The sequence below is a fragment of the Balaenoptera ricei genome, chromosome X (genome assembly GCF_028023285.1).
Source record: "Balaenoptera ricei isolate mBalRic1 chromosome X, mBalRic1.hap2, whole genome shotgun sequence".
Classification (NCBI taxonomy): Eukaryota; Metazoa; Chordata; class Mammalia; order Artiodactyla; family Balaenopteridae; genus Balaenoptera; species Balaenoptera ricei.
The window spans coordinates 48,400,555-48,428,453 of NC_082660.1; the positions used below are offsets into that span (position 1 = coordinate 48,400,555).

At 36.6% G+C, this 27,899-nt stretch overlaps 1 protein-coding gene across 7 annotated transcripts in view; it reads right to left on the minus strand.

The window, feature by feature from the left end:
• Positions 1-27,899, minus strand: part of WNK3 (WNK lysine deficient protein kinase 3) — a 140,633-nt gene that overhangs the window by 47,146 nt on the left and 65,588 nt on the right. For 6 of the 7 annotated variants that reach the window (XM_059911851.1, XM_059911850.1, XM_059911848.1 and 3 more), the window contains 8 exons: positions 19,038-19,102; positions 15,557-15,704; positions 14,778-14,894; positions 13,429-13,584; positions 13,296-13,347; positions 11,546-11,695; positions 10,255-11,183; positions 246-336 (listed from right to left, as the gene is read on the minus strand). In XM_059911851.1, the coding sequence (XP_059767834.1) occupies positions 246-336; positions 10,255-11,183; positions 11,546-11,695; positions 13,296-13,347; positions 13,429-13,584; positions 14,778-14,894; positions 15,557-15,704; positions 19,038-19,102 (1,708 nt within the window). The remainder of the gene's footprint in view (positions 1-245; positions 337-10,254; positions 11,184-11,545; positions 11,696-13,295; positions 13,348-13,428; positions 13,585-14,777; positions 14,895-15,556; positions 15,705-19,037; positions 19,103-27,899) is intronic. The other variant, XM_059911852.1, reaches the window with a different exon arrangement.

The following is a 27,899-nucleotide window of genomic DNA, read 5'->3' on the forward strand; positions in this document are numbered from 1 at the left end:
GTGGAAAAAGTGGCAAGATTTGTGTATGAACAACAACAAAAAGAAACAGAAGTAAATGAAAAATGATGTTACCTAGTCTATGTCCCTGACTGTAAGCACACTACCTTGACGGACTTTTGATCTCTTGAAAAAGCTGGTTGACTGCCGTAGCCTGTATGCCCAGCTTTTTAATTTGCGAGTCCAGGATTTCTTGCTAATAGGATTTTTGAGACTAGGACAAGTAAAGCTTAGGCCAAAATATCCACCTCCTGTCTGCAGATGAATGGCTCCACCGCTTGACACAGCAGCAGGATAGGCCTCTGGATCCCCTGGAAGTGAAGCATCTGGGGACATCTCCTAATGGAGACAAAAAGAGGAAAACCAAAATGGTAGTAATTTAGGTGAGGTGGAGCAATTGTTTCTACCATTGGAGTTTCTTGTATGGACTAATCAGTAATCAAAAATAGAATGCTATATGCTAAAGGAACTTCTCTAGGCAGGAAACACAAGAGAAGGAAAAGACCTACAATAACAAACCCAAAACAATTAAGAAAATGGTAATAGTAACATACATATCGATAATTACCTTAAATGTAAATGGATTAAATGCTCCAACCAAAAGACATAGACTGGCTGAATGGATACAAAAACAAGACCCACATATATGCTGCCTACAAGAGACCCACTTCAGACCTGGGACACATACAGACTGAAAGTGAGGGGATGGAAAAAGATATTCCATGCAAATGGAAATCAAAAGAAAGCTGGAGTAGCAATTCTCATATCAGACAAAATAGACATTAAAACAAAGACTATTACAAGAGACAAAGAAGGACACTACATAATGAACAAGGGATCAATCCAAGAAGAAGATATAACAATTGTAAATATTTATGCACCCAACATAGGAGCACCTCAATATATAAGGCAAATACTAACAGCCATAAAAGGGGAAATCGACAGTAACACAATCATAGTAGGGGAATTTAACACCCAGCTTTCACCAATGGACAGATCATCCAAAATGAAAATCAATAAGGAAACACAAGCTTTAAATGATACATTAAATGACATGGATTTAATTAATATTTATAGGACATTCCATCCAAAAACAACAGAATACACTTTCTTCTCATGTGCTCATGGAACATTCTCCAGGATAGATCACGTCTTGGGTCACAAATCAAGCCTCAGTAAATTTAAGAACATTGAAATCATATCAAGCATCTTTTCTGACTACAACGCTATGAGATTAGAAATCAATTACAGGGGAGAAAAAAACAAAAAACACAAACACATGGATGCTAAACAATACACTACTAAATAACCAAGAGATCACTGAAGAAATCAAAGAGGAAATCAAAAAATACCTAAAAACAAATGACAATGAAAACACAATGACCCAAAACCTATGGGATGCAGCAAAAGCAGTTCTAAGAGGGAAGTTTATAGCTATACAAGCCTACCTTAAGAAACAAGAAACATCTCAAATAAACAACCTAACCTTACACCTAAAGCAATTAGAGAAAGAAGAACAATAAAACCCCAAAGTTAGCAGAAGGAAAGAAATCGTAAAGATCAGATCAGAAAGAAATGAAAAAGAAATGAAGTAAACGATAGCAAAGATCAATAAAACTAAAAGCTGGTTCTTTGAGAAGATAAACAAAATTGAAAAACCATTAGCCAGACTTATAAATTAAAAAAGGGAGAAGACTCAAATCAATAGAATTAGAAATGAAAAAGGGGAAGTAACAACTCACACTGCAGAAATACAGAGGATCAGGAGAGTGTACTAAAAGCAACAATATGCCAATAAAATGGACAACCTGGAAGAAATGGACAAATTCTTAGAAATGCACCACCTTACGAGACTGAACCAGGAAGAAACAGAAAATATGACCAGACCAATCACAAGCACTGAAATTGAGACTGTGATTAAAAATCTTCCAACAAACAAAAGCCCAGGACCAGATGGCTTCACAGGCGAATTCTATCAAACATTTAGAGAAGAGCTAACACCTATCCTTCTCAAACTCTTCCAAAATATAGCAGAGGGAGGAACACTCCGAAACTCATTCTATGAGGCCACCATCACCCTGATAACAAAACCAGACAAAGATGTCACAAAAAAGAATGGGGGCTTCCCTGGTGGCACAGTGGTTGAGAATCTGCCTGCTAATGCAGGGGACAAGGGTTCGAGCCCTGGTCTGGGAAGATCCCACATGCCGCGAAGCAACTAGGCCCGTGAGCCACAATTACTGAGCCTGCGCGTCTGGAGCCTCTGCTCCGCAACAAGAGAGGCCAAGATAGTGACAGGCCCGCGCACCACGATGAAGAGTGGCCCTCGCTTGCCGCAACTGGAGAAAGCCCTCGCACAGAAACGAAGACCCAACACAGTTATAAATAAATAAATAAATAAAAGAATGTGAATTTCTTTAAAAAAAAAAAAAGTCACAAAAAAAGAAAACTACAGACCAATATCACTGATGAATATAGATGCAAAAATCCTAAACAAAATACTAGCAAACAGAATCCAACAGCACATTAAAAGGATCATACACCATGATCAAGTGGGGTTTATCCCAGGAATGCAAGGAGTCTTCAATATACGCAAATCAATCAATGTGATACACTATATTAACAAATTAAAGGAGAAAAACCATATGACCATCTCAATAGATGCAGAGTAAGCTTTGGACAAAATTCAACACCCATTTATGATAAAAGCCCTGCAGAAAGTAGGCATAGAGGGAACTTTCCTCAACATAATAAAGGCCATATATGACAAACCCACAGCCAACATCGTCCTCAATGGTGAAAAACTGAAACCAGTTCCACTAAGATCAGGAACAAGACAAGGTTGCCCACTCTCACCACTATTATTCAACATAGTTTTGGAAGTGTTAGCCACAGCAATCAGAGAAGAAAAAGAAATAAAAGGAATCCAAATCGGAAAAGAAGAAGTAAAGCTGTCACTGTTTGCAGATGACATGATACTCTACATAGAGATTCCTAAAGATGCTACCAGAAAACTCCTAGAGCTAATCAATCAATTTGGTAAAGTATCAGGATACAAAATTGATGCACAGAAATCTCTTGCATTCCTATACACTAATGATGAAAAATCTGAAAGTGAAATTAAGAAAACACTCCCCTTTACCACTGCAACAAAAAGAATAAAATATCTAGGAATAAACCTACCTAAGGCGATCAAAGACCTGTATGCAGAAAATTATAAGACACTGATGAGAGAAATTAAAGATGATACCAAAAGATGGAGAGATATACCATGTTCTTGGATTGGAAGAATCAACGTTGTGAAAATGACTATACTACCCAAAGCAATCTACAGATTCAATGCAACCCCTATCAAACTGCCACTGGCATTTTTCTCAGAACTAGAACAAAAAATTTCACAATTTTTATGGAAACAGAAAAGACCCCAAATAGCCAAAGCAATCTTGAGAACGAAAAATGGAGCTGGAGGAATCAGGCTCCCTGACTTCAGACTATAATACAAAGCTACAGTAATCAAGACAGTATGGTACTGGCACAAAAACAGAAATATAGATCAATGGAACACGATAGAAAGCCCAGAGATAAAGCCACGCACACATGGTCACCTTATCTTCGATAAAGGAGGCAAGCATATACAGTGGAGAAAAGACAGCCTCTTCAATAAGTGGTGCTGGGAAAACTGGACAGGTACTTGTAAAAGAATGAAATTAGAACACTCCCTAACACCATACACAAAAATAAACTCAAAATGGATTAAAGACCTAAATGTAAGGCCAGACACCATCAAACTCTTAGAGGAAAACATAGGCAGAATACTGTATGACATAAATCACAGCAAGATCCTTTTTGACCCACCACCTAGAGAAATGGAAATAAAAACACAAATAAACAAATGGGACCAAATGAAACTTAAAAGCTTTTGCACAGCATAGGAAACCATAAACAAGACCAAAAGACAACCCTCAGAATGGGAGAAAATATTTGCAAATGAAGCAACTGACAAAGGATTAATCTCCAAGATTTACAAGCAGCTCATGCAGCTCAATAACAAAAAAACAAACAACCCAATCCAAAAATGGGCAGAAGACCTAAATAGACATTTCTCCAAAGAAGATATGCAGATTGCCAACAGACACATGAAAGAATGCTCAACATCATTAATCCTTAGAGAAATGCCAATCAAAACTACAATGAGATATCATCTCACACCGGTCAGAATGGGCATCATCAAAAAATCTAGAAACAATAAATGCTGGAGAGGGTGTGGAGGAAAGGGAACACTCTTGCACTGCTGGTGGGAATGTAAATTGATACAGCCACTATGGAGAACAGTGTGGAGGTTCCTGAAAAAACTAAAAATAGAACTACCATACGACCCAGCAATCCCACTACTGGGCATATACCATGAGAAAACCATAATTCAAAAAGAGTCATGTACCAAAATGTTCATTGCAGCTCTATTTACAATAGGCAGGACATGGAAGCAACCTAAGTGTCCATCATCGGATGAATGGATAAAGAAGATGTGGCACATGTATACAATGGAATATTACTCAACCATAAGAAGAAATGAAATTGAGTTATTTGCAGTGAGGTGGATGGACCTAGAGTCGGTCATACAGAGTGAAGTAAGTCAGAAAGAGAAAAACAAATACCGTATGCTAACACATATATACGGAATCTAAGGGGAAAAAATGGTCATGAAGAACCTAGTGGCAAGACAGGAATAAAGACACAGACCTACTAGAGAATGGACTTGAGGACATGGTGAGGGGGAGGGGTAAGATGTGACAGGGTAAGAGAGTGTCATGGACATATATACACTACCAAATGTAAAATAGATAGCTAGTGGGAAGCAGCCACATAGCACAGGGAGATCAGCTCGGTGCTTTGTGACCATCTAAAAGGGTGGGATACGGAGGGTGGGAGGGAGGGAGATGCAAGAGGGAAGAGATATGGGGATGTATGTATATGTATAACTGATTCATTTTGTTATAAAGCAGAAACTAACACACCATTGTAAAGCAATTATACTCCAATAAAAATGTAAAAAAAAAATAGAATACTATGTATACTTCTATTAATAGTATCATATCAGACTAAACCTGAGGTATTCAACTTATAGGAATTAAGCCTTCCCCTTTCTTTAAAAATACTATTTATACTTCAGATAAATAAAACAGCAGAATGTTAAACTTCCACCCTAGAATATTTTTTATTATAGCAACTTTGAAAACTGAAAATTAAAATATGAAGGAAATAACCCTCATATGCACCAATTCACTAGAAAATGTTACTTAAACCCTATGATCTTAAAATGGAAATTTTCATTTATGCTTATATTATCTAAGAGAGTTAAAGATGCCTGACACACATGATAAACATAGAAAAACAAGATATCTAGGCATTTACATTTACAGAAATATATTACCAAATCAAGTTTCTTACATTATATAGGCACACAGAAATTTACAATGGACCTCAAAATTATTTCAAATTTAAACTCTAAAAATCGTTAACATCAGGCCACAGCTGGCTACAAAATCATTCTTCCCTCTTCTTGTCCTCCCATCCCTCCCCTCAAAAACCAGAATTAACTGCTGCTGTATTCTGAGTATTCTAAAAATAAATGTCTTATAATAACTAATACAAAAAATTAATATACACAGCCGGAAATAATTTGGGAAACATGAGAATGGCCCCTAGTAATTTAGAAAATTAAAAGAGTAAAAGTTCAAAGAAAGGGATTCAGCATTTGTCTGAAGGAAGACAGCCTAAGCGGCACTAAGTAAACTGCAGTTTGGGGTAAGCATTATTAACACTTAAGTCAGCAGTTATTAAAAGTAAAATTCTGAACAGTTTTTATTTTCCAAAGTCCCACTTTGGACTAGTAATATTACTTTCATAAAGAGGAAAAAACTCTCAATAATATTATGATTTAGAAAGTGTTGCACTGGTCCCACTGAAATTACAGAAAAGATTTTTATTAAGTAATAACTGGATCAAGATGATAAATTAAATACAAGTTCTAGCCTCCCTTACCAACCCAAATCCACAGGTACAACAGGAAAAACAGATGTAGACACATGCATATAAGATTTTTTAAATTAATTAATTAATTAATTTTTTAGCTGTGTTGGATCTTCATTGCTGTGTGTGGGCTTTCTCTAGTTGCAGCGAGCGGGGGCCATGCTTCTTTGTGGTGCGTGGGCTTCTCATTGTGGTGGCTTCTCTTGTTGCAGAGCATGGGCTCTAGGTGCATGGGCTTCAGTAGTTGTGGCACTCAGGCTCAGTAGTTGTGGCTCACAAGCTCTAGAGCGCAGGCTCAGTAGTTGTGGCGCACGGGCTTCGTTGCTCCGTGGCATGTGGGATCTTCCCAGACCAGGGCCCAAACCCGTGTCCCCTGCATTGGCAGTCGGATTCTTAATCACTGCGCCACCAGAGAAGCCTTGCATATAAGATTAAAGGAGGAAAAAGCAGCCTCCTTTAATGCATGATGACACATGCAGGAACTGTTTCAAAATGCAGCGAATTCAGGTGGTAGATATGGGCAGCAGGAGAGAGCGCCCTGGCCAACCAAAAGGATGGGTGGTTGGACAGAACGCTTACAAAGCTGTAACAATCTATCTGTCTCCTATCTGTCACTTCAGCATCATCTTATAACACTCTCCTACTTACTGGCCTTCTTTTGTTTCCTGGAACAGGTCTCCACCTATGAATGTCACCATTACATACAAATCCTTCCCTGACCACCCTATATAAAGTAATTCCTTAGTCTTCCTATCATAGCCCTTTATTCATTTGTTTAGGATCTATCTTCCCCCACTAGAATGTGAGCTCCACAAAAACAGAGATCTTGACTTATTCACTGCTCAGCAGATATTCACTGAATGGACGAGTGAACTGGTTGGGGCACCTTCCCACCTCATCTCCACAATGAACAAAAGACAGCAGAGGCGTCTGCTCCCAAATAAGAGTGGTAAGGAGGAAAATGTTTATTGCCAAGAAAAAGGTCAGTAATGTACGGAAGAGACAAGATCCAGGAGTAAGGGGAAGCCCTGCTACCTTTGAAGACTAGCTACTGGACCTCCCTCTGGGCAGCATTAAAGACAAGTTGCAATACCCAGGGCCAGGAAGCATGTCCCACGCTTTTCCCACAATTACTGGAGTAAGGCTATAGTAATTATATATAGCATTTACAAACGGACAAACAGGGAATCTTATGGGGGAAAAAGAAAAACTGAGTACACAACGAAGAATCACCAACACTTTTGGGAAATCAGCACTTTAAGAAAACACTAAACTCAACAAACAGAATACCCAAGGAAACAGCATTAATAACACAGAATAAGACTTTAATATGTTGAAAGAGATGTGTGATTATACTATATCCATAAGAAAAAGAATGAACTATAGTTACTAGAAATTAAAAATACAATCCTTGACATAAAAAAAATAGCTGAATAGGAGATTATAAACAGCTTAAAAGTTGAGACATTCTCCCAGTACAAAAAGCAAAAGGACAAAGAGATGGAAAGCATGAAATGAGGGACTTCCCTGGTGGTGCAGTGGTTAAGAATCTGCCTGCCAATGGAGGGAACACAGGTTCAATTCCTGGTCCAGGAAGATGCCACATGCCGCGGAGCAACTAAGCCCGTGCGCCAGAACTACGGAGCCTATGCTCTAGAGCCCGCGTGCCACAACTACTGAAGCCTGCGTACCTAGAGCCCATGCTCCGCAACAACAGAAGCCACCACAATGAGAAGCCCGCACACAGCAACAAAGAATAGCCCCCACTCGTAGCAACTAGAGAAAGCCCAGGCACAGCAATGAAGACCACATGCAGCCAAAAATTTTTTTAAAAAGCGTGAAATGAAAAGTTAATAGATAAGAAAAATAGGAAATGAAGAAATAAAACTGTCTCTATTCACAGATGATAAGATCTTATATACTGATATTATATAGAAAATCCACCAAAAGCTATCACAGCTAATAAAAAAACTCAGCGAAGTTGAAGGATACAACAGCAACAATCAAAAATTAATCGTATTTCTATACACTAGCAATGAAAAATCTGAAAAGGAAATTAAGAAAACAATTTCATTTATAATAACAACAAAGAATAAAGTAACAAACAGTGCTGGAACAACTGGATAGCCACATGCAAAAGAATGAAGCTGGACCTTTATCTCACACCATACACAAAAATTAACTCAAAATGATCCTACCATCTGTACTTAAGTGTGAAGCAAAATAAAGATATTTCTGGACATTAAAAAAATAAAAACAAATTGGTCACCCATGCAACATATTTAAAAATATGACTCATAGAAGCATTTCAGGGGGGAAACAAAAAGGAATTCTAGGACACCAGAAACAGTGGCAGGTAATAAGTTTGATCTAGATGTAGCAATGGACACTTGAAACAAACAAAAGAATCCATTTAACCTTGACACTTGGAAGAGTCTCTTGAGCAACAAAGTTTAAATGACAGAGAATTACATTTCATTTTTTTATGGTTCTAATCACATTATGTGATTATCAGATAACACAAATAATCATAATATAAATGCTGTTTACTGATTTTCAGTTCTTCCAATCAACCTACAGACAAAGCACAACCGATAATGAAAAAAATGTAGATGTTATAAACTTTGCCAATGTTAAAAAGTAATTTAAGTAATAAAAATTGGGAGGTGTATGGGGAAGAAAAGTAGAGGAAAGGGAAAATATAATTTCTCTACCCTTCATAGAAGTGAGTAAAAATTTATTGTATAAAATTACTAAATCAAAAAACGATAAGTATATTATTTATAAGTTATTAATAGCAATGACCACAAGAATTAAAACCAGGAACTTAATATTGTTTGGGTAGTGGGAGTGTTAACACAACAATTCCTTTTAATTTTCTATCCTTCTGAATTTCTTTTGCGTTTATGCATTAATTGCATAATTTTAAATTACTAGTTTACCAAAAAAATAAGTACTTAAATTATATTTACTCAATGGAATATTATGCTGTTGTTTAAAAAAGTTAGGTGAGGGGACTTCCCTGGTGGTCCAGTGGTTAAGAATCCGCCTTCCAATGCAGGGAATGCAGGTTCGATCCCTGGTTGGGGAACTAAGATCCCACACGCCGCGGGGCAACTAAGCCCGTGAGCCGCAACTACCAAGCCTGTGCGCTATAGAGCCCAAGAGCTACAACTAGAGAGAAGCCTGTGCACTGCAACTAAGACCCAATGCAGCCAAATAAATATATTTTTAAAAAAGTTAGGTGAGGTGGAACTATGTATACTGACATGGATAGATGTCCATAAGTGGGAAAAAAATTTAGAACAGCACATGTATGTAAGGAAGTATGTGTATATATAGTATGTATCTGTGTCTTTGTAAATAGATATAATACATATAAAGAAGTGCTATATAAATATTTGTATATTAGTGAAAACCATGTCTGGAAAGATTTATCAACAGCTGTGTCTATAGGTTTAGAAGTGGGGTGGATTTTACTTTATATACATGCATATACTACTTATATAATAATAACAGTAATAAAGAGATACAGTGATAAATATTTAAAAATATGTCTATGATATACTGTAAAATTAAAAAATTAAGTTGTAGACCAATATGTTTATAGCACAATACTATTTTTGTGAATAAGAAGTTGTAGGTTTGTAAGTAGATCTGTGTAAGCTTAAGTCAAGAAGGATTAGTACCATATAGTGGATAAGCACCAGATAGTGGTTATACCTATGAGTTGAAGGAACAGAAGAGAAATTAAATTCCTACATTACATAAGTTAAAAAAAACAAGTCATGAGGTTATGGGGTTTTTAAATTTTTCTTTTAAAATATTTTTTTCAAATAAATAAAAACCCACAAACAAGATTAAATTAAAACCATAATATTTTTAAAAATGAAACTGATAACAGGCATTTTTAAGTGGAAATCTAAAAGCAAGTTCTTCCTACCCACTAAAACAATCTATAAGTCAGTCCTGTTCTGTCATTAATACAGAAAGAAACATTGCTCACAAGTTCCTAGCTAATTCACCAGAGGGCTCTCTCACCAAGAAAGTTCTACCGTCTCTATTAAGTTCTGGGCCCCTGCAGCCTAAGCTATGGTCTTCTTAAATACCTGTGACCTCAGAATCTTGTGACATAGATCATTTCATTTCAAAGGACAGAACTTTAGAAAAGAAGGCATTTCTTTAAAAGCATAGGATAAGGAATTGGTTAGAAAGAATGGTACTTACATGTAAACATAATTCGCTGGGTATAGAAGTTATCACATTCAGGTCCCTTTTGAACACTGATATGTTAGCAGGCTGACTCACAGTCACATTGGACAGAATCTTAGAGCCTGTCTGCTGAAAATTAGGGGACTGTGCAGGACTATCTTGAACTCCACAGTGACTGATGCCTATGACTTCTGGCACTGGACATGAGACTGTGTCTTCAGCAGAGGAAGAAAACGGAGAGTCTATGCTTTGGGTATCCTTCTGACTCTCAGGATAGATGCTAGATATGCTATGCTCCTGATAGAGCAAATTTCTTAATTTTTCATCCAGAGTTTTAATTCGGTTGTCTGCAAACTCCATTTTTGGAGGTCCTTCCCCATCTGATTCCACGACAGTAGAGGACAGAAGGCTAGTTGGTTCAAGGCCAGGGGTCTGAGTGGGAATGACCATCTTAGGAGAACTTGCTTCCATGATCACTGCGGTTTCTCCTTCTTGGGAAATAAACTCTGCATCCGTAGTTGGCTGCTGCACTGGTAAGGACTGAGGCTTTTGATCAGACATAAATGCCAGGGTTGTAAGAGAGTTAGGAGCAATCTGAGTTGACTCACCAGGAACTGCCTGACTGGCAGCTTGGTGACCTGGATACACAGGTAGGAATATGCCTGCTTGGCTGGTGAGTCCCTCACATTCAAGTGGAACTGCACGAACTGAAGTAGCCGTATGACTGGAACTACTAGCAACTGGTGCCATTATCTGCTTGTCATCTTCCACTTGATAAAGTATAGCTGGCAGCTTAGTTTCTACACTGGCATATTCAGAAATCTTACCATCAACTACATCCTTGTGTTCTGATGTGGAGGTGTAAAGTGCACGCTGGCATGGATTATTTTCTAGAGTGAGCAGCGTGTCCTGTGATATTTCCTTATTACTTATGTTTCTTGGACCTGGAACAATAACAAAGAATGGCTAAGCATGTATTGGTAAGTACAAAGCATGGACTAGTACTCAAACTCAAAAGGAACAGGAGGAGCAAGGGGCAAATTAGAACCTATGTGAAAGTACTCTTGTAAATAAGACTCAAAATACACAGAATTCAACCTAACAAGGAGAAAAAGCTTTTCCTTTTTTTTCATAAATTTTAAAATTTAAATGGCTTAAGTTACCTCCTAACATTAACATCTTCAAAAATGCTTATGAAAATTCTCATAAGCATAAAATACCCATGAAAACAAGTTAAAGATACAGTATATATTTTGCATCCCCATCTTCCAGGTCTGGATAAAGGTGGCAGAGAACAAACACTTACTAGAAAGCAGATTTAGCCCAGGAACTGTAGACATGGACTGCTGAAGAGAAGGAAGAGATTGAGCCTCACGGTTTCTTATTGTCTGATTGATACAAAATCGCCATCGACCAACTGGGGATGACTGAGGAGCAGATTCATCTGTAGAAAGAACTGGCAAAAATTAATATGCTAAGCAATTGTCAATATGTTTACCTATTGACTAAGGAAACCAGGTTAAAACACCGATTTGTCTTTTATCTCCATTTCCAATGGCACTAGGATATGTGTAACTTATAAGACCAGACCTCCTAACCCTGACTGACAAATACTCTAACAACTAAGCACAAGATATCTTTAGAGAAGGATTTTGGATTCTACGGAAACAAACATTGTATCAATAGCAATTAAAAGCAGGGCACTTTTGGGAAAAAAACAAAAAGCACTTTTTCCACTAAAACCTACATCTTCTGTTCTGTATCCTGATTATGGTGGTGCTTACACAAATCTATAAGAGGACTAAAATTTACAGAACCCTACACCAAAAGAAAAAAAGTCTATTTTACTGGATGACAACTTAAAAAATAAAGTAAAATAAGCCCCTACATCTGTACACCTACTTTGTTAACTTATTCAAAAAAGTTATTCTCTTTTAAACTTTACCCTACTTTGCCAGTCAGAAATATACTCAGGGACTTCCCTAGTGGCACAGTGGTTAAGAATCCGCCTGCCAATGCAGGGGACACGGATTCGAGCCCTGGTCCGGGAAGATCCCACATGCCGCGGAGCTACTGAGCCTGTGCGCCACAACTACTGAGCCTGTGTACCACAACTACTGAAGCCTGCACGCCTCGAGCCTGTGCTCCGCAACAAGAGAAGCCACAACAGTGAGAAGCCCGTGCACCGCAACAAAGAGCAGACCCCACTCACTGCAACTAGAGAAAGCCCGCACACAACAACGAAGACCCAACACAGACATAAATAAATAAATAAAAAGAAATCTACTCAAGACTCCTGCTAATGAGAAAAAGAAGACAGAGGAGAACCCTGACATCCTAACACAAACTACATTTGAGGGTAATGGTATCTGGTTCCATGACTCCCACACCACCTGTTGCTTCTTCATGCTGTTATAATTCCTTCAGATGTCCTCATTCGTCTGTGGCTCTTCTCCCCCTCCCAGACACTCTAAATATACCCATGACCAGAGCTGAGAAGAATGGAGAGATAAGGTTATGAGAAAAGAAAATAGAAGACCCCATTTTTAGTCCCTGGCAGTTTATCTGGTATCTGATTTACAAAAACTTATCAGTGATCAGAGCAGGTAGAAGCATATCATTGGTGGAATGAAATCAAGATACTAATGCTATTAAAACATGAGGCAAACTTAGAACATAATGATTTTAGCTAAGAAACTTGTTGTCCATCTCATATAGGGGAAAAAAAAAACTTAACCAGTTAAGTTCAAACAATAAAGCCATTAAAGGTCAGCAGTACTGTGACTGCTTCTCTGGTAACATACCATGCAAAAACTCAGAAATAAATTAATCAGGTAAAGAACCAATACTTGGAGGAAATCTGGAGAATGGTTTTACTTCTCACTCTTTACTTCTTATTTCTGGGCTATAAAGTCCTTTCAAAGTGTGGGAAAACCTACATTAACAATTTATCAAATTCCTTTATTGGCTAACATCTTTCCCAAGGTGTGTACATTAAAAGTTTCCAAATGTCTTGCTTCAAAAGCCAAATGGTAAATTTTATTAAGTATACTTACTGCTGGTTTGAGTGGATGCAGAATTTATCTGTACTTGTTCAGATGATCCTGTCTGAATTAAAAATGAATAGATAAATAAAGAAGTTCCTGATACATATCCGAGAAGACCTATTTGCTAAGCAATTGCTCTTACGTGGCTACTGCTGGATTCCACAGTAATAGAGTCAACTCCAACGGCTCTTTCTGCAGCAGAGTGGACATGAAGGATCTCCTGGGCTTGACCTACGATAGCCCTCAATTCTTCTACAAATTTTTCTTTTTCACTTTCCAGGACAAAGTTATCTTCCACCTATCCAAAAGTAAAAGTAATTCTATTCACAAGAATGAATTTAGTTTCTTCAAAATTATAATATGGTGACTACCATAAAGAAAAATAAATTAGGTATTTAGATCTAAATGCCACAACAGAATTAACAAAGACCAGCAATAAAATGCCACATAATACATTAAATTATTCTATTTTGAGACCACTGACATTTGTCAGATTGGCACTACCTACCAGAAGCCAGCATTTTAAAAAAATCTGGCATTCTATAAATTGATTGCCATTTGAAGAACATAACTGAGGTAATGTTTACGTTTAAAACTAGGATGTCCAAACGCAAAAGCTTTTAAATAAAAAAAAAAAAATCACAAAATGAAGCATATCTAAAGATGATAAAGAATGGCCTAGAGACAGTTCAGAAAATACTACATTAAATAAGAGGCAGACTGACAAAATTATTAACTTTTAAAATGTTAAATTCTGCTTGGCCAGGAATGTATATACAAAGAAAACTGGCAGAAACAAAAGCATTATGTACTCTTCATGCCACCCTAGCTCATCCCCATTAAAAAAAAAGAGGAGGGGAATAGTAACTTAAGCCTAACAATTCAAAGAAAATACAAAAACTAAATGAAATGAACATTACTTGAACACCTATATGTAAGATGTTATATCAGTAGCTAATATATTAGAATTACCTGGGGAACTTTACAAACTATTAATGCTTAGGCCTCATCTCCAAAAATTCTGATTTAATTAGGGACCCAGGCAACAGAATTGTTTTTGTTTTAGTTTTTGTTTGGGGTTTTTTTTTTTTGGCTGCGCCACGTGGCTTGCAGGATCTTAGCTCCCCGACCAGGGATTGAACCCGGACAACGGCAGTGAAAGCACCGAGTCCTAACCACTGGACCACCAGGGAATTCCCAACAGAATTGTTTTTAAAAAGCTCTTCCAGTGATTTTGACATGCAGCTAGGGATAAGAACCACTGACCTAGATCCTCTCTTAATGAAACTCCCTCATATTTTACACATAAATATACAGAAACCAGAGGAGGTATAGTGACTTACTCTTGATCATAACCAATTTAGCTCCGTACAAATTTTAAAAACTAGCAGTACCCTAAAAAAAGATGGCTCTGAATAAACGGGGGGAGAGTTAGAGAGGAAAAAGAGACAGAATGCTGAAGGGAAAATAATTTGGTTTTACTGTACTTACCATATAGTCTGCAATATCCTCTGGTGCATCACCATCAACATCAAACTTGAAGGTGACCATCTTGTTATTGTGTGTCTCCAGTTGACACTCCACCATGTTGTCTCCAGAGGTTGACACCTGGGCACAAACATGTCACTAGTTTAAGAGTCAGTCATTGTCTTCTCTTTGTAAATGGTGCAGGAAACATTTGGATGAGCTCACATACAATATATGAAAAAAATGGTTTAAACTGTTCAGAATCTAAAAAGATTGTTTTTCCCTTGATGAAATACTGTCTAAACAACCATTGTATGACAAATCTAAGGCTCAAATTATTCAGCAAAAAATAAGTTAGAAATGTGAACCTGTGGGAAAGAAAAGGAACACAACTTTTATGAAAAGGCAAAAAAAAAAAAGTTACAACGGTCACTATAGCTATCTGCAATGCAAAGATCTAAATCTGGTCATTCATTTCCAAAATTCTCCCACAACTTGACCCTTTAAGCTAAAGAAAATGCACTGCTAATGGAAATGTAAACTGGTCCAAACTTTATGGACAGCAACCTAGAAATACGTATTTAGAAACTTTAAAAAAATCTTCATACCCTTTGACCCACTAATTCTACTTCTAGGAATCTATCATAAGGAAATAATCAGGTATATATACAAAGATTTGTGTTCAAGAGTGTTTGCTGCAGAGTTTCATAATACTCTATACTCACCTCCACAGCAACATCGCCCCTCCCTGACCCCCCAGACCTCAACATGCACTCTTAACCAAATCATATTTATACACTGACCTGAAGGACAGTAAGCTGAAATTTAGTCCCCTTTTCTGATCTAGGACAGGAAGCTCTTCTCTGTTTGATCCGATCTTGTTTGCCATTTCCACTTGGGTTATCAGGGGTATTGGTGTTTTCCTTCACAGCTGCCACATCATTATTCAAACTATTATTTTTAAAAAAACAAAAGCAATTCCAATTCAGTTTCTCAGAGAAGACATTATTCCATGATTCTCAAAGTCCAATATTTAACCCAAATCAGAGTTAACATCTGAAATTCCTTTGTGGATAGAATCATTCCATCTTGATGGTAAAATTCTAAGAAAAACCCTCAATTATAAAATCATAAATAATGTTTAAATAAAATATATAAGTAGTACAATATCTCTCAAAAAGTTATGACTGCACAACTCTGCAAATATACTAAATGCCATTGAATTGTACACTTTAAATGGGTGAAAATCTAATGGTATGTGAATTATATCTCAATAAAGCTGTTTTTAAAAGTTATGAAACACTGAGATTATATTGTATGTATTGGGCAAACATCTCACAGTAGTGGGAGTGAAAGAAAAACACTGCTAGTGATGGACCTCTGTGGAACCTTTTATCAGGGGATGTTCCTGATCAATTTTATTTTGTTTGTTTTGGGGTTTTTCTTATTAATATGTTCAAATAAAACTTCTAAAAACCAATTCTCACTCAAAATATAGCTGTTTATGTAACAAACTCAACAGGGGATACATGAGGTGTGGAAGACAGGAATAGTGCAGGAAACAGAAAAAGAAATGAAAATGAGATAAAGAAAATGTAGTATGTATATACAATGGAATATTATTCTGCCATAAAAAAGAATGAAATCTCGCCATTTGTAACAACATAGATGGAACTTGAGGGCATTATGCTAAGTAAAGTAAGTCAGAAAGAGAAAGACAAATACCATATGATCTCACTTATATGTGCAATCTAAAAAAACGAAAAATCTCCCAAGCTCATAGATACAGAGAACAGATTGGTGGTTGCCAGAGGCAGGTGTGGGGGGAGGGGGTAGAAAGTGGGCGAAATGGGTGAAGGGAGTCGAAAGGTACAAACTACCAGTTATAAAATAAATAAGTCATGTAATGTACAACATGGCAACTATAGTTAATAATGCTGTATTGCATATTTCAAAGTTGCTAAGAGAGTAGATTTTAAAAGTTCTCATCACAAGAAAAAAAATTTTGTAACTATGTATGGTGATGGATGTTTAAACTAGACTTATTGTGGTGATCATTTCATAATATATACAAATGTTGAATCACTCTATTATACATCCAAAACTAATATAAGGGTATACATGAGTTTTACCTCAATAGAATGAAAGGAAGGAAGGAAGGAAGGAAGGAAGGAAGGAAGGAAGGAAGGAAGGAAGGGAGGAAGGAAGAAGGAAGGAGGGAGGGAGGGAGGGAGGGAAGAAGAAAAAATACACCATAATTTTGGTTAAAAAAAACTGAAAATGAATGATGTGAAAATGATTCAACATGATTAATTCTAACTAGTTATATTTTGCAGGTTCAAGTCAATATGATTATGACAGGGCAGACTAACTTTCAGCTGATCTGTGTCAAAGGTATTTTTCAGCTTTTTCTTTAATAAATTTGAAGATATTTCAATAAATAACAAAAATTCCAATAAATACATTTGAAACTTAAATGAGATCTGTAAGCAGCAGATATTTTTTAAATTAATTTTTAGGTTAAGTCCTTTCTCCTAAAAACTACTCAGGAAGTATCTATATAAAGATATGCAATAAAAAATAAAACTAACTCCTAAAATTTTTTCTATGTCCCTGTGAAAAAGAATTTTCATAAATACAAGTAGAGGAAGAAAATACATTAATACTGCTCTTAGTTTTTTAATAGACAGAGAAATAGCAGTAATAAATAACACCTTCAGAGGATAAAAGGGACATAATTCTAGTCAATGCAGCTGTATCATTCACTTTGCAAAGTTATCTTAAAACACTAGTTTAGGGTTTCGGACAAGATGGCAGAAACTCAACTCTCCCCGTTCCTCCCCACTAAGTATAACTAAAAAATCTGGAAATAATACAGTAGAATATCACAGGAGGGCACTGAAGAGTGAAAAAATGAAGGCAGACTAGCTAGGGACTCCCAGGACTTGAGGAAAAATATAGCAGCTTGGCATCTCCTGATTACCCACCCAGTGACAGAAAGCAATCCAAGCTCAGCATCTCCTGACTCCTGGGCCAAAAGGCAAAGGTAACCCAAGCCCAGTGGTCTCCTGAACCCCAACCTATCAACAGAAGGTGGTTCAGGTGGGCCCTTTCCTCCTGTGGTGATGCTGGTGGGAACCCTACCAGTAGCATGTGGTCTGGAGAGCTGGCTTAGGGCAGCAGGCCTAGAGAAGTGCTCTCCAACCCCTTGGTCCAGCAGTGGGTCCCAATGGTGTCAGGTGAACCAAGCAGATCAGAATAATAATACAAAGACTCTGAAAACTAAATTGTCATTAGAACCATAGTCCACAAAAGTAGACCAGGACCTTTGCACCTAAACACAGTGACTGACTGCCAAAATAGAGTATTTAAATAGGATCCAGAGTATCCCAACATAATGTCCAAAATGTCCAGGAGACAAATGAAAATTCTCTGTCATACCAAAAACCAGGAAAATCACAACTTGAATGTGAAAAGACAATCAACAGATGCCAACACCAGGATGAATCAGATATTGGAATTACCTGACAAGGATTTTAAAGCAGCCATTATCAAATTGTTTCAACGAGCAATTACAAATACTTTTGAAGCAAATGAAAAGCCAGAAAATCTCATAATAATAGAAGATACTAAGAAAGAAGCAAATGGAAATTATAGAAAGAGTACAATCATAGAAATAAAAAATGCACTGAGTGGGCACAATAGCAGAATGAATAGGACAAAGGAAAGAATCAGTGAACCTGAAGACAGAACAAGAAAAATTAACCCAATCTGAACAAGATAGAGAAAAATATTAGTTTACAACTACCAAATAACAATATGATTATATATCTGGTTGTAATTTATTTCTTTAGATTAGCTGGAACTTTAAATTACATTATTTCTTATTTCCTTTTTTAATTCTTATAATATTTTCCTAAGGACAGAATATGATGGGAATTCCCTGGCACTCCAGTGGTTAGGACTCTGCACTCTCACTGCCAAGGGCATGGGTTCAATCCCTGGTCAGGGAACTAAGATCCCACAAGCCACGGTGGTGCAGCCAAAAAATAACAACCCCAGAATATTATAATAATGTGAACAAGAAAATGGTCAATAATTTCATAGTCCATATGATCTTTATTAACATAAAAAAGTAAAAATAATATCTACTATTTTTATTGAACATACACACAAATACTAGAACACAGAAACTTCTTCAGTCAAGAAACACTAAGTACCTAATGAATGCAATACTTCAACATACCCTCATCGCTTTCATGGTATTAATTTGAAGATACTCACCTTCGAACTAAATCCGGTTTTAGAAGAGTTGCTGGTTGTTCAGCTCCAACTGCTTGGGATACAGGCTGTAAATAGCACAGAAATAAAACTTATTACGATAACAGCAAACTTTAAGCTGAAGGTGCAATTTGCTATTATTGCAGAAAACGTGTTTGTTACATTTCATACTTTGGTTACCACACAAACCAGGTAAAATGTCTACATTACTGAATGTCTATATCAATCCTATTATTGATGTTACTACCAAAGATAAAGAAAAATAAAATGTAGCAGTATTGATATTCATCAAGACTTTTTCATTAAAAAAGACAGCATTGTTTTTTATACTTTTGTTTGTGTTATTTTTCAATGGCTTCCAGTCCTGATTGTAAAACTACTAATAAAAGGAAGAGTTGCTGCCATTCCAGAAACAGATAAATCAATGATTCAAGCTTTAACGTAATGTATGGTCTCTCTCTCTCATTCCCTTTTCACTAAACTACTGCCAACAATTCCTTTGAGCTGTTAGTATCCAGCAGCTGCAATACTGGCATCTAGCAGAAAAGTTTATAAAGGCAAATGCCAACCCTGCTGGAAAATAATGTTAAACATTTATCTAATCCATCCTATGCATTGCCGCTGGTGACAGTACAGTGACTTTAAAATGCAAATCTACCAAAATCAATCACTTATCTACCTAGTTTAAACCCTCTGTGATGGCCCCTCATCTTCTATAAGGTTAAGTTCCTTTGGATGGCAAATAAAGTCCTCAATGAACTGGTCCCTGCCTCATTCTCTAGCTCTTCTCTTCTTGAAGCCACAATGAACTCTAGCTCCTCTGAATGAGTTGGGCTTTTTCATATACAGTGACTCTACTTATATTCCTTCATCTCCCTGGACTATTTCAACTACTCCTTAGTCCTGTCCATTTAGCAAATATCTGAATGGAACTCCTGTATACAAGAAGGCTCTATTACAATGGGCTCCAGAAAGACCAGCAAAATCACCTTGGAGTCTCTTTAAAAAACACATATACCTTATCTCATATCTTGGTTTCTAAACTAAAAGGGATAAAGGTTCCTTGGAGAAATGGCTGATTCCAGCACTGGGGCAAGGAAAATATAAGATGAGCCTGGATCATCTTGCTATCCCCCAAAGTAAAGAACTGCTCAAAGAACGATGGGAACATATCAAAAGCACACTTGAGCCACCTTGAAGGGGTTCCCACTACCCAAATATGGAACAATTGGGCATGAAAATAAATAATGAGTAACAGAATATAATGTATTTAATAAAATAAAATAATCCAAGAGTTCATACTGATACAAACAAAAGAAAGCTCTTACAATACAAAGCCAAATAAATATAAGGAATGACAAAGTTAGAAAATCATCAATGGATGATAATACTAGTGGGTGAAAGTTGGATGAGGAACAAGATATCTACATAGTTTCAAAATATCTCCCCACAAATCACTTATTCATTACAAAAGCAAAACATGGTCACTTTACAGTGGAAGAACTTGGCAGCCTCCACCTTAACCAAGTAATCAAATTTAACCTCAGCAATATTGGGAGAAACTGACATTACATGGCTCCTAATATGATACAATGCACAAAGGTTACAACATTGTTTGCATGGTATTCCTGACAAAAATGCATGATCTGAATGTGGGGAAAAAAAGGAAACGTCAAACACTCAAATTGAAGGGCATTCTATTCGGTTTGCAAAAAGGTTCGATTGGTATTTCTGTAAGATAGCTCTAGTAGCACTTAGTTGTCTTTAACTTCATTTGAAACAATTTTCTTAGATTGTATGTGACAGGTGTCATATCAGCCCACATTAAAAAAAAGACTTACCAAAACTGGTGAATTTTTGTGTAGCCATTTTAATATTGAAGATGGAAGAAAAAATGCAACATTTTCCGCATATTGTGCTTTATTATTTCAAGAAAGGTTAAAACATAACTGAAACGCAAAAAAAGAATTGTGTAGTGTATGGAGAAGGTGCTGTGACTGATCAAATGTGTCAAAAGTGGTTTGCGAAGTTTCGTGATGGAGATTTCTTGCTGGACAATGCTCCACAGTTGGGTAGACCAGTTGAAGTTGACAGCCATCAAATCGAGACATTCATTGAGAAAAATCAACATTATACCATGCGGGAGACAGCCGGACATACTCAAAATATCCAAATCAAGCATTGAAAATCATTTGCACCAGCTTGGTTATGTGAATTGCTTTGATGTTTGGGTTCCACATAAGTTAGGCAAAAAAAAACCTTCTTGACCATATTTCCTCATGCGATTCCCTACTGAAACGTAATGAAAACGTTCCGTTTTTAAAACAAAGTGTGGGGCTTCCCTGGTGACGCAGTGGTTAAGAATCCGCCTGCCAATGCAGGGGATACGGGTTCAAGCCCTGGTCCGGGAAGATCCCACATGCCGTGGAGCAATGACACCCGTGCATCACAGCTACTGAGCCTGCGCTCTAGAGCCTGCGACCCACAACTACTAAGCCCGCATGCCACAACTACTGAAGCCTGTGTGCCTAGAGCCCGTGCTCCGCAACAAGAGAAGCCACCGCAATGAGAAGCCCGTGCACCACAACAAAGAGTAGACCCCACTCTCCGCAACTAGAGAAAGCCCGTGCACAGCAACGAAGACCCAACGCAGCCAAAAAAAATAAAAGAAAATAAAGAAAATAAATAAAGAAAATTTAAAAAAAAAGTGTGACAGGAGATGAAAAGTGGACACTGTACAATAATGTGGAACGGAAGAGATCTTGGGCCAAGTGAAATGAACCACCACCAACCACACCTAAGGCTGGTCTTCATCCAAAGAAGGTGATGTTGTGTATATGGTGGGGTTGGGAGTCCTGTATTATGAGCTCCTTCTGGAAAACCAAATGATTAATTCCAACAAGTACTGCTCCCAATTAGACCAACTGAAAGCAGCACTCGACGAAAAGTGTCTGGAATTAGTCAACAGAAAACGCATAATCTTCCATCAGGATAATGCAAGACCACATGTTTCTTTGATGACCAGGCAAAACCTGTTACAGCTTGGCTGGGAAGTTCTGATTCATCCGCCATATTCACCAGACATTGCACCTTCGGATTTCCATTTATTTCGGTCTTTACAAAATTCTCTTAATGGAAAAAATTTCCATTCCCTGGAAGACTGTAAAAGGCACCTGGAAGAGTTCTTTGCTCAAAAAGATAAAAAGTTTTGGGAAGATGGAATTATGGAGTTGCCTGAAAAATGGCAGAAGGTATTGGAACAAAAGAGTGAATACGTTGCTCAATAAAGTTCTTGGTGAAAATGAAAAATGTGTCTTTTATTTTTACTTAAAAACCGAAGGCACTTTTTGGCCAACCCAATACAAAATAACCGACCTTTATTCTTAAAAAATATCAATGCTATAAAAGACAAATGAAGGCTGAGGAACTGTTCCAGATTAAAGGAGATAAAAGAGACAAACAGTACAAGGCAATACACGATCTTCAATTAGATCCTGGATCAAGGGGGGGAAACTGCCATAAAGGACATTACTTGGACAACTGGTGAAATATTAATGTGGACAACAGATTAAATAATAGTATTACAGTCATGTTAAATTCCCTGAATTTGGTCATTGTATTGTGGTTAAGAAAATATCCTTGTTCTTATAGCAATGATATATTTAAGGGTAAAAGGACATTATGTCTGCAACCAGCTCTATATATCAGAGGGAAAATCATGTGTGGATGAATGGATGGATGGATGGATGGATGGACCGACCAACTGACCAACAGATCAATGGACTGTCATCCTCTAATGTCTTTTATCATATCCTTCTTTATCATATATGTTTAATGCCTGACTTTAAGGACTCTGAATGATTCATCTTTGTATTCTTAGTGCCTCTTAGCACAGTGCCTGGAACATTTTAGGCTTCCAATAAATGTTTGAAGGTATTGATAGAAAGAAATAAGAAAGAAAACAATGATATAAAAAAGGCTGTGCCATACACATGTTTGTGATCCCATATTACTAATCCTGGACATCAATCCTAAGGAAATAATACAAAGGAAGAAAAAAGTACATAGTATAAAGTTTGTTTCATAGTAAATGTTCAATAAATGGTAGCTAACTCTGTTTTTATTGTGGTATTATGCACAGTAAAAACTGGCATCAAGTTGATGTCCAGGAATAGAGAAAGAGGTAAATATGAATACTTATTTCACTACTGTGTGGCCACTGAAAACTAGAATTGTGAAGTCCAAGTAAAGGCAGGGAAAATTACTTAACAATGAATGAAAAAAGCAGAAAACAAAACTGTACATATAATTACAAACACTTATGCATATGACAAAAGCTTGGAATACAATAACAAATATCATAATCACTACCATGTTAAGAAAATAGCATTCTTTGGTGATTTTTTCCCCCATTTTACTACTTTTTATAATGTCACTACTTACATTTGATTATTTAAAACTTTCAAAGGATAGCAAATACTTAGAGGAAAATAGGCACTTTCATAAACCACTGGGATTTATGGGATTGTAAACTGCTTAGACCTTTCTGAAGGGTAATTTGACAATATGTATCAAGTTTTTAAAAGGTCTAGCAATTTTATTTCTAGAAATCTATCCCAAGGAAATAATTAAGAGTGCATAGAAAGATTTAGCTACAAAAATGTTCCTCACGACATGGAATATAATTACAAACAGCAAAAAAATAGTCACTTGTTTCCTTTATCTGCTCCATTAAATAAATAATGGTACATCCATACTAAAGGATATTATGCAGCCCTTTAAAAATGTGCTTAAACATATAAGATGTTACAAGTGAAAAAAGATTATAAAAGAGTATATATACATTATGGTTACATTAAAATTGCATGTATGCGTAAGCATATAAAATGGTCTGGAAGAATATACACCTGGTGTTAAGCAAGCTTAACTATATTCATCTTGCTTTGGTAATAAGAAAAAAATTAATTCAACTTTGTACAGATTTATCAACCCTGAAATCTGATAATCTCAGTGCAGGTCCCCATTATTTCAATGCACAACTTTATAGTTATTTTAGACAAAGGTAAGAATGAAACATTTCACTAAATTTGAAAAACATCTACAAATATCCTAGCATCTATTTGCAAATATTAATTTTGAAACTCCTAGAAATATTATGACAGAACTTGGTTTGAAGCTGGCATATAAAAAACGCAGATGAACCAACTATTAGCCATGATTCTGAGGACCAACAGAAAGTAGCATTAATAATCCTGTTAATAATTATAAGTGGTTATAAAATATAATTCCAGATTGTTGCCATAGTAACTATCTTTTGTTTACTTTGCCTCCAGATTTATGCATCAAGACACCATGGCACTGCTCCATCTTGCTGGGACTCACCATAATTTTTTTAAGTTTCTTTAAGACAAACATTTGTTAAAGTTGGATACATTTTGTTGAATCTTGTGTGTACAAAAAAAAAAAAGAAATCTCTTTGCCAAAGTATTTGCTCTCAATGTTTAAACAGTGATTATATTAAAGAGCTAATTATCTAATCTATAATTAGAAGCTAGTCTAATTTGTCCAGGAAAAAAACCTCAGTATGAACTGACCAGGTTAGAGGGGGAAGGGGAAGGCAGGAAATGGTATATTATGCTCATTTCTCCCCAACCCTCACCTTCAAATCCAAATGAAAGACAGGTACCAATCCCTTTTCCTAATGAGACCTTGATATCTGGATATCTGAGACCTTGATAACTAGCTAGCAAAGTTCAATAAAACTAAAGTACCTATAACTCACTTGCAGAATGAGGACAAGGCCAAAATGAGAAGCAAAACTAGGCCTGAATTCCATGGGCCACACCATTCTCTCCTCTCTATCTTGGCATTTAAAAATGCTGTCTTGAACTTGTTTCTTTTCTTTTTTTTTTTTAACATCTTTATTGGAGTATAATTGCTTTACAATGGTGTGTTAGTTTCTACTGTATAACAAAGTGATTGAACTTGTTTCTTGATCTTTCTCACCCATGATACTGTGAGCTCTTTGAGGGAAGAGACTGTATCTGTAAGATTTATCACAATATCCCCGATGCCTAACCAATACCTGAAATAGGAACAGCTGCTCAATAATGCCTTTCACTATTATAATGTTCTCATTTTATTATTGTTTTTATTTTTATTATAGCAACAAAACAACCACTATTTATTGAGCATTTATTAAATGCTAAGCACTTTATATACATTATTTAACTAAATTCAACCCTTATGACAACTCTAAGCAGTAGGTATTATTACTTTCATTTTACCAATGAGGAAGCTGAGGCTATAAGTGATGGAGGCAAAAATTGAAAGAAAGAAAATGAATGAATAGACAAATGACTCCAAAGAATACTGAAGAGCAGAGACCCCTTGTGCATACGACAGAAGCTTTTCTGTTAGTTCCTAACCCTTCTCTCTCCTTTACTTACTTCACTATTACTTGCCCTCCTCCCATCAGTGGTTCTTAGCCCTTGGGTGCGCTTTATAATCTTAAGGGAAACAAAGGAAGAGGGGAGGAAAAAGGGGAAAAAAGAAAACAGAAGGAAGGAAATTGCAAGCTCAAGCACATTCCAGAAATTCTTACTCGGTTATTCTGGAGTGAAGGAGAGCAGTAAAAGTGGGAAGTATTTTAAAACATTTTATAAACTGCCTTATTGTATTACTGACACTATAAAACATGTCTCTCTCACGAAGTGCTTTTAACAACCATTATTTCTTGAGCACTTATTACACAGCAGGCACTTCTCACGTGTACCTCATCTACTCCTAAAAAGCCTACAAAATAGGCATTTTTTCTGACATTATGAAAAATTTCCAACATACAGAAAAGCTGAATAATTGTTCAGTGAAAACCTATACATCCACCACCCACAGTCTATTGCATTTTATTATATTTGCATTATCACATGTATATCCATCAATCCATCTTATTTTTTATGCATTTCAAAGTTGCAAATGCAAGAGAGGCATTTTAAAACTTCGTTTTACAGATAAAAAGAACCTAAACTAAAAGAAATTAAATAACTTGCCTCAAATCACACAATAAATAATTCAAAGAGCCAGAGATCAAATTCAGGTCTAACTGAAGACATAAAGTAGCTCAAGCCTATATGTATGTTGTATATAACTGTTTACCAGTGAAATTTTTGCTTATTTAATTAAAGAAAATTATCACTGTGTATGATGCCCACTTCCATATTTTTATATTTATAAAGAACCCTGCACCTATAAAGTCATTGCTTATCTAAGCCCAATTTTTGGCCAAGCCAAGATTCCGAATAATGAAATTTACCCTAAGAAATAACTGATCTACACACAGCACAGTTCCTTGGATAAACTCACAAAATGACACCCAGGCTATTAAACAGGCAGGAATAAAAAAAGATGAAAACACACCAGCACCACAAAGGCTTACAGACAAGAGTAACAGAAACTAGGAAGAAGTTTCATTAATTACAAGGCATGTAGAACTGGACTGAAGAAAACATTACCCAGGTTTCACTCCCGGACCTCTCTAGAGATCACCTCATGAAAGGGAACCTAACTCAAAGGAGACTTATACTTCATACTTTCCCCCTGATATCTGCTGTTAGTTGAGTTATCGAGAGTCTGTATCAACCAGCAAATTGATCACGCACTACTCTTGTCTCAGCCTCTCCAAGCTTTCTACCGCTATTTGGAGAGAGCAACTAACATTGTTTTTTGTTTGTTTGTTTATTTGTTTTAATGGTAGGAGTGAGAATGCATATTGGAGATAAAAAGGAGGAGACTAACTGAGCCATCTGGCTTTCTAGGAGGAAGAGTCCTCACAAGTAAAGCCAACTCAGCAAGGATACAGAAAGGAAAAATTTTGGTATCCATACATGTTGGAGAATGTAGTCTTTAATATATTTGATTATTACAAGCATTAGAGAACTCATTATGGGGGTAAAAGTAAACCACACCTCAGCACAGAGGAACTACAATAGATCAATACCTACTAATACACAGAAAGTGTACATCTCCTTGTCCTCAAGCTATAGATCTGTGAAAGGATTTAATTATCACTCAAGAGGACAACAGAATTCAAAGAAAATCTACATGAAGTCAGAGGGTTGGGCAGGGAAGTCCAGATCCTATAGAACTTTCAGGCCACTAAGTACAGTATTATGACTTTTACTGTGAGTGAGATGGCAATGCGAGGTTTGGGGTAGGGTTCAGATATGATCTGACTTGCATTTTTTGAAAGTATCACTCTGCTTTCTATAATGAGAAAAAGGGTATAAAAGAGCAAAAGCAGAAGGAAGAACAACAGTTAGAAGTCTAATGCAATGATTCAAGAAAGAAATTAGACTAGCATGATTATCATTATGCTAGTGATTATGGTGGAGGTGGTGAGAAGTAGTCAGGTTGTAGATGTATTTTAAAGGAAAAGACAAAAGACTCTCTGATGATTTGAAGTCAGATATGAGAAAAAGAGAGGAATAAAATATGACCACAGATATATGGCTTGAGTAACAAGAAAGGCAGAGTTCCTATTTGCTGAGATGAAGACAACTGTGGAAAGCACAGGCTTCGGGTGGTGGTGGGAGGGGAGCGCAAAAAAAAAGTGTTTAATTTTTGACATATTAAATTTGAAATGCCTATTATACAATAAAGTGGAGATGTTGGGTGTATACTGGAGAAACATAGCAAAAAAAATTTTTTTTTCCTAGAACACAAAGTCAAAAGCAAAATGGGCTGGAGGTATCAGTATGAAATACACACACACACACACGCATGCACGCACACACTCTAATCTGTCCACTGAGAACCCTAGAAGCTATGACTCCCACGTACCATCAAACACACCCAACATCCAAATTC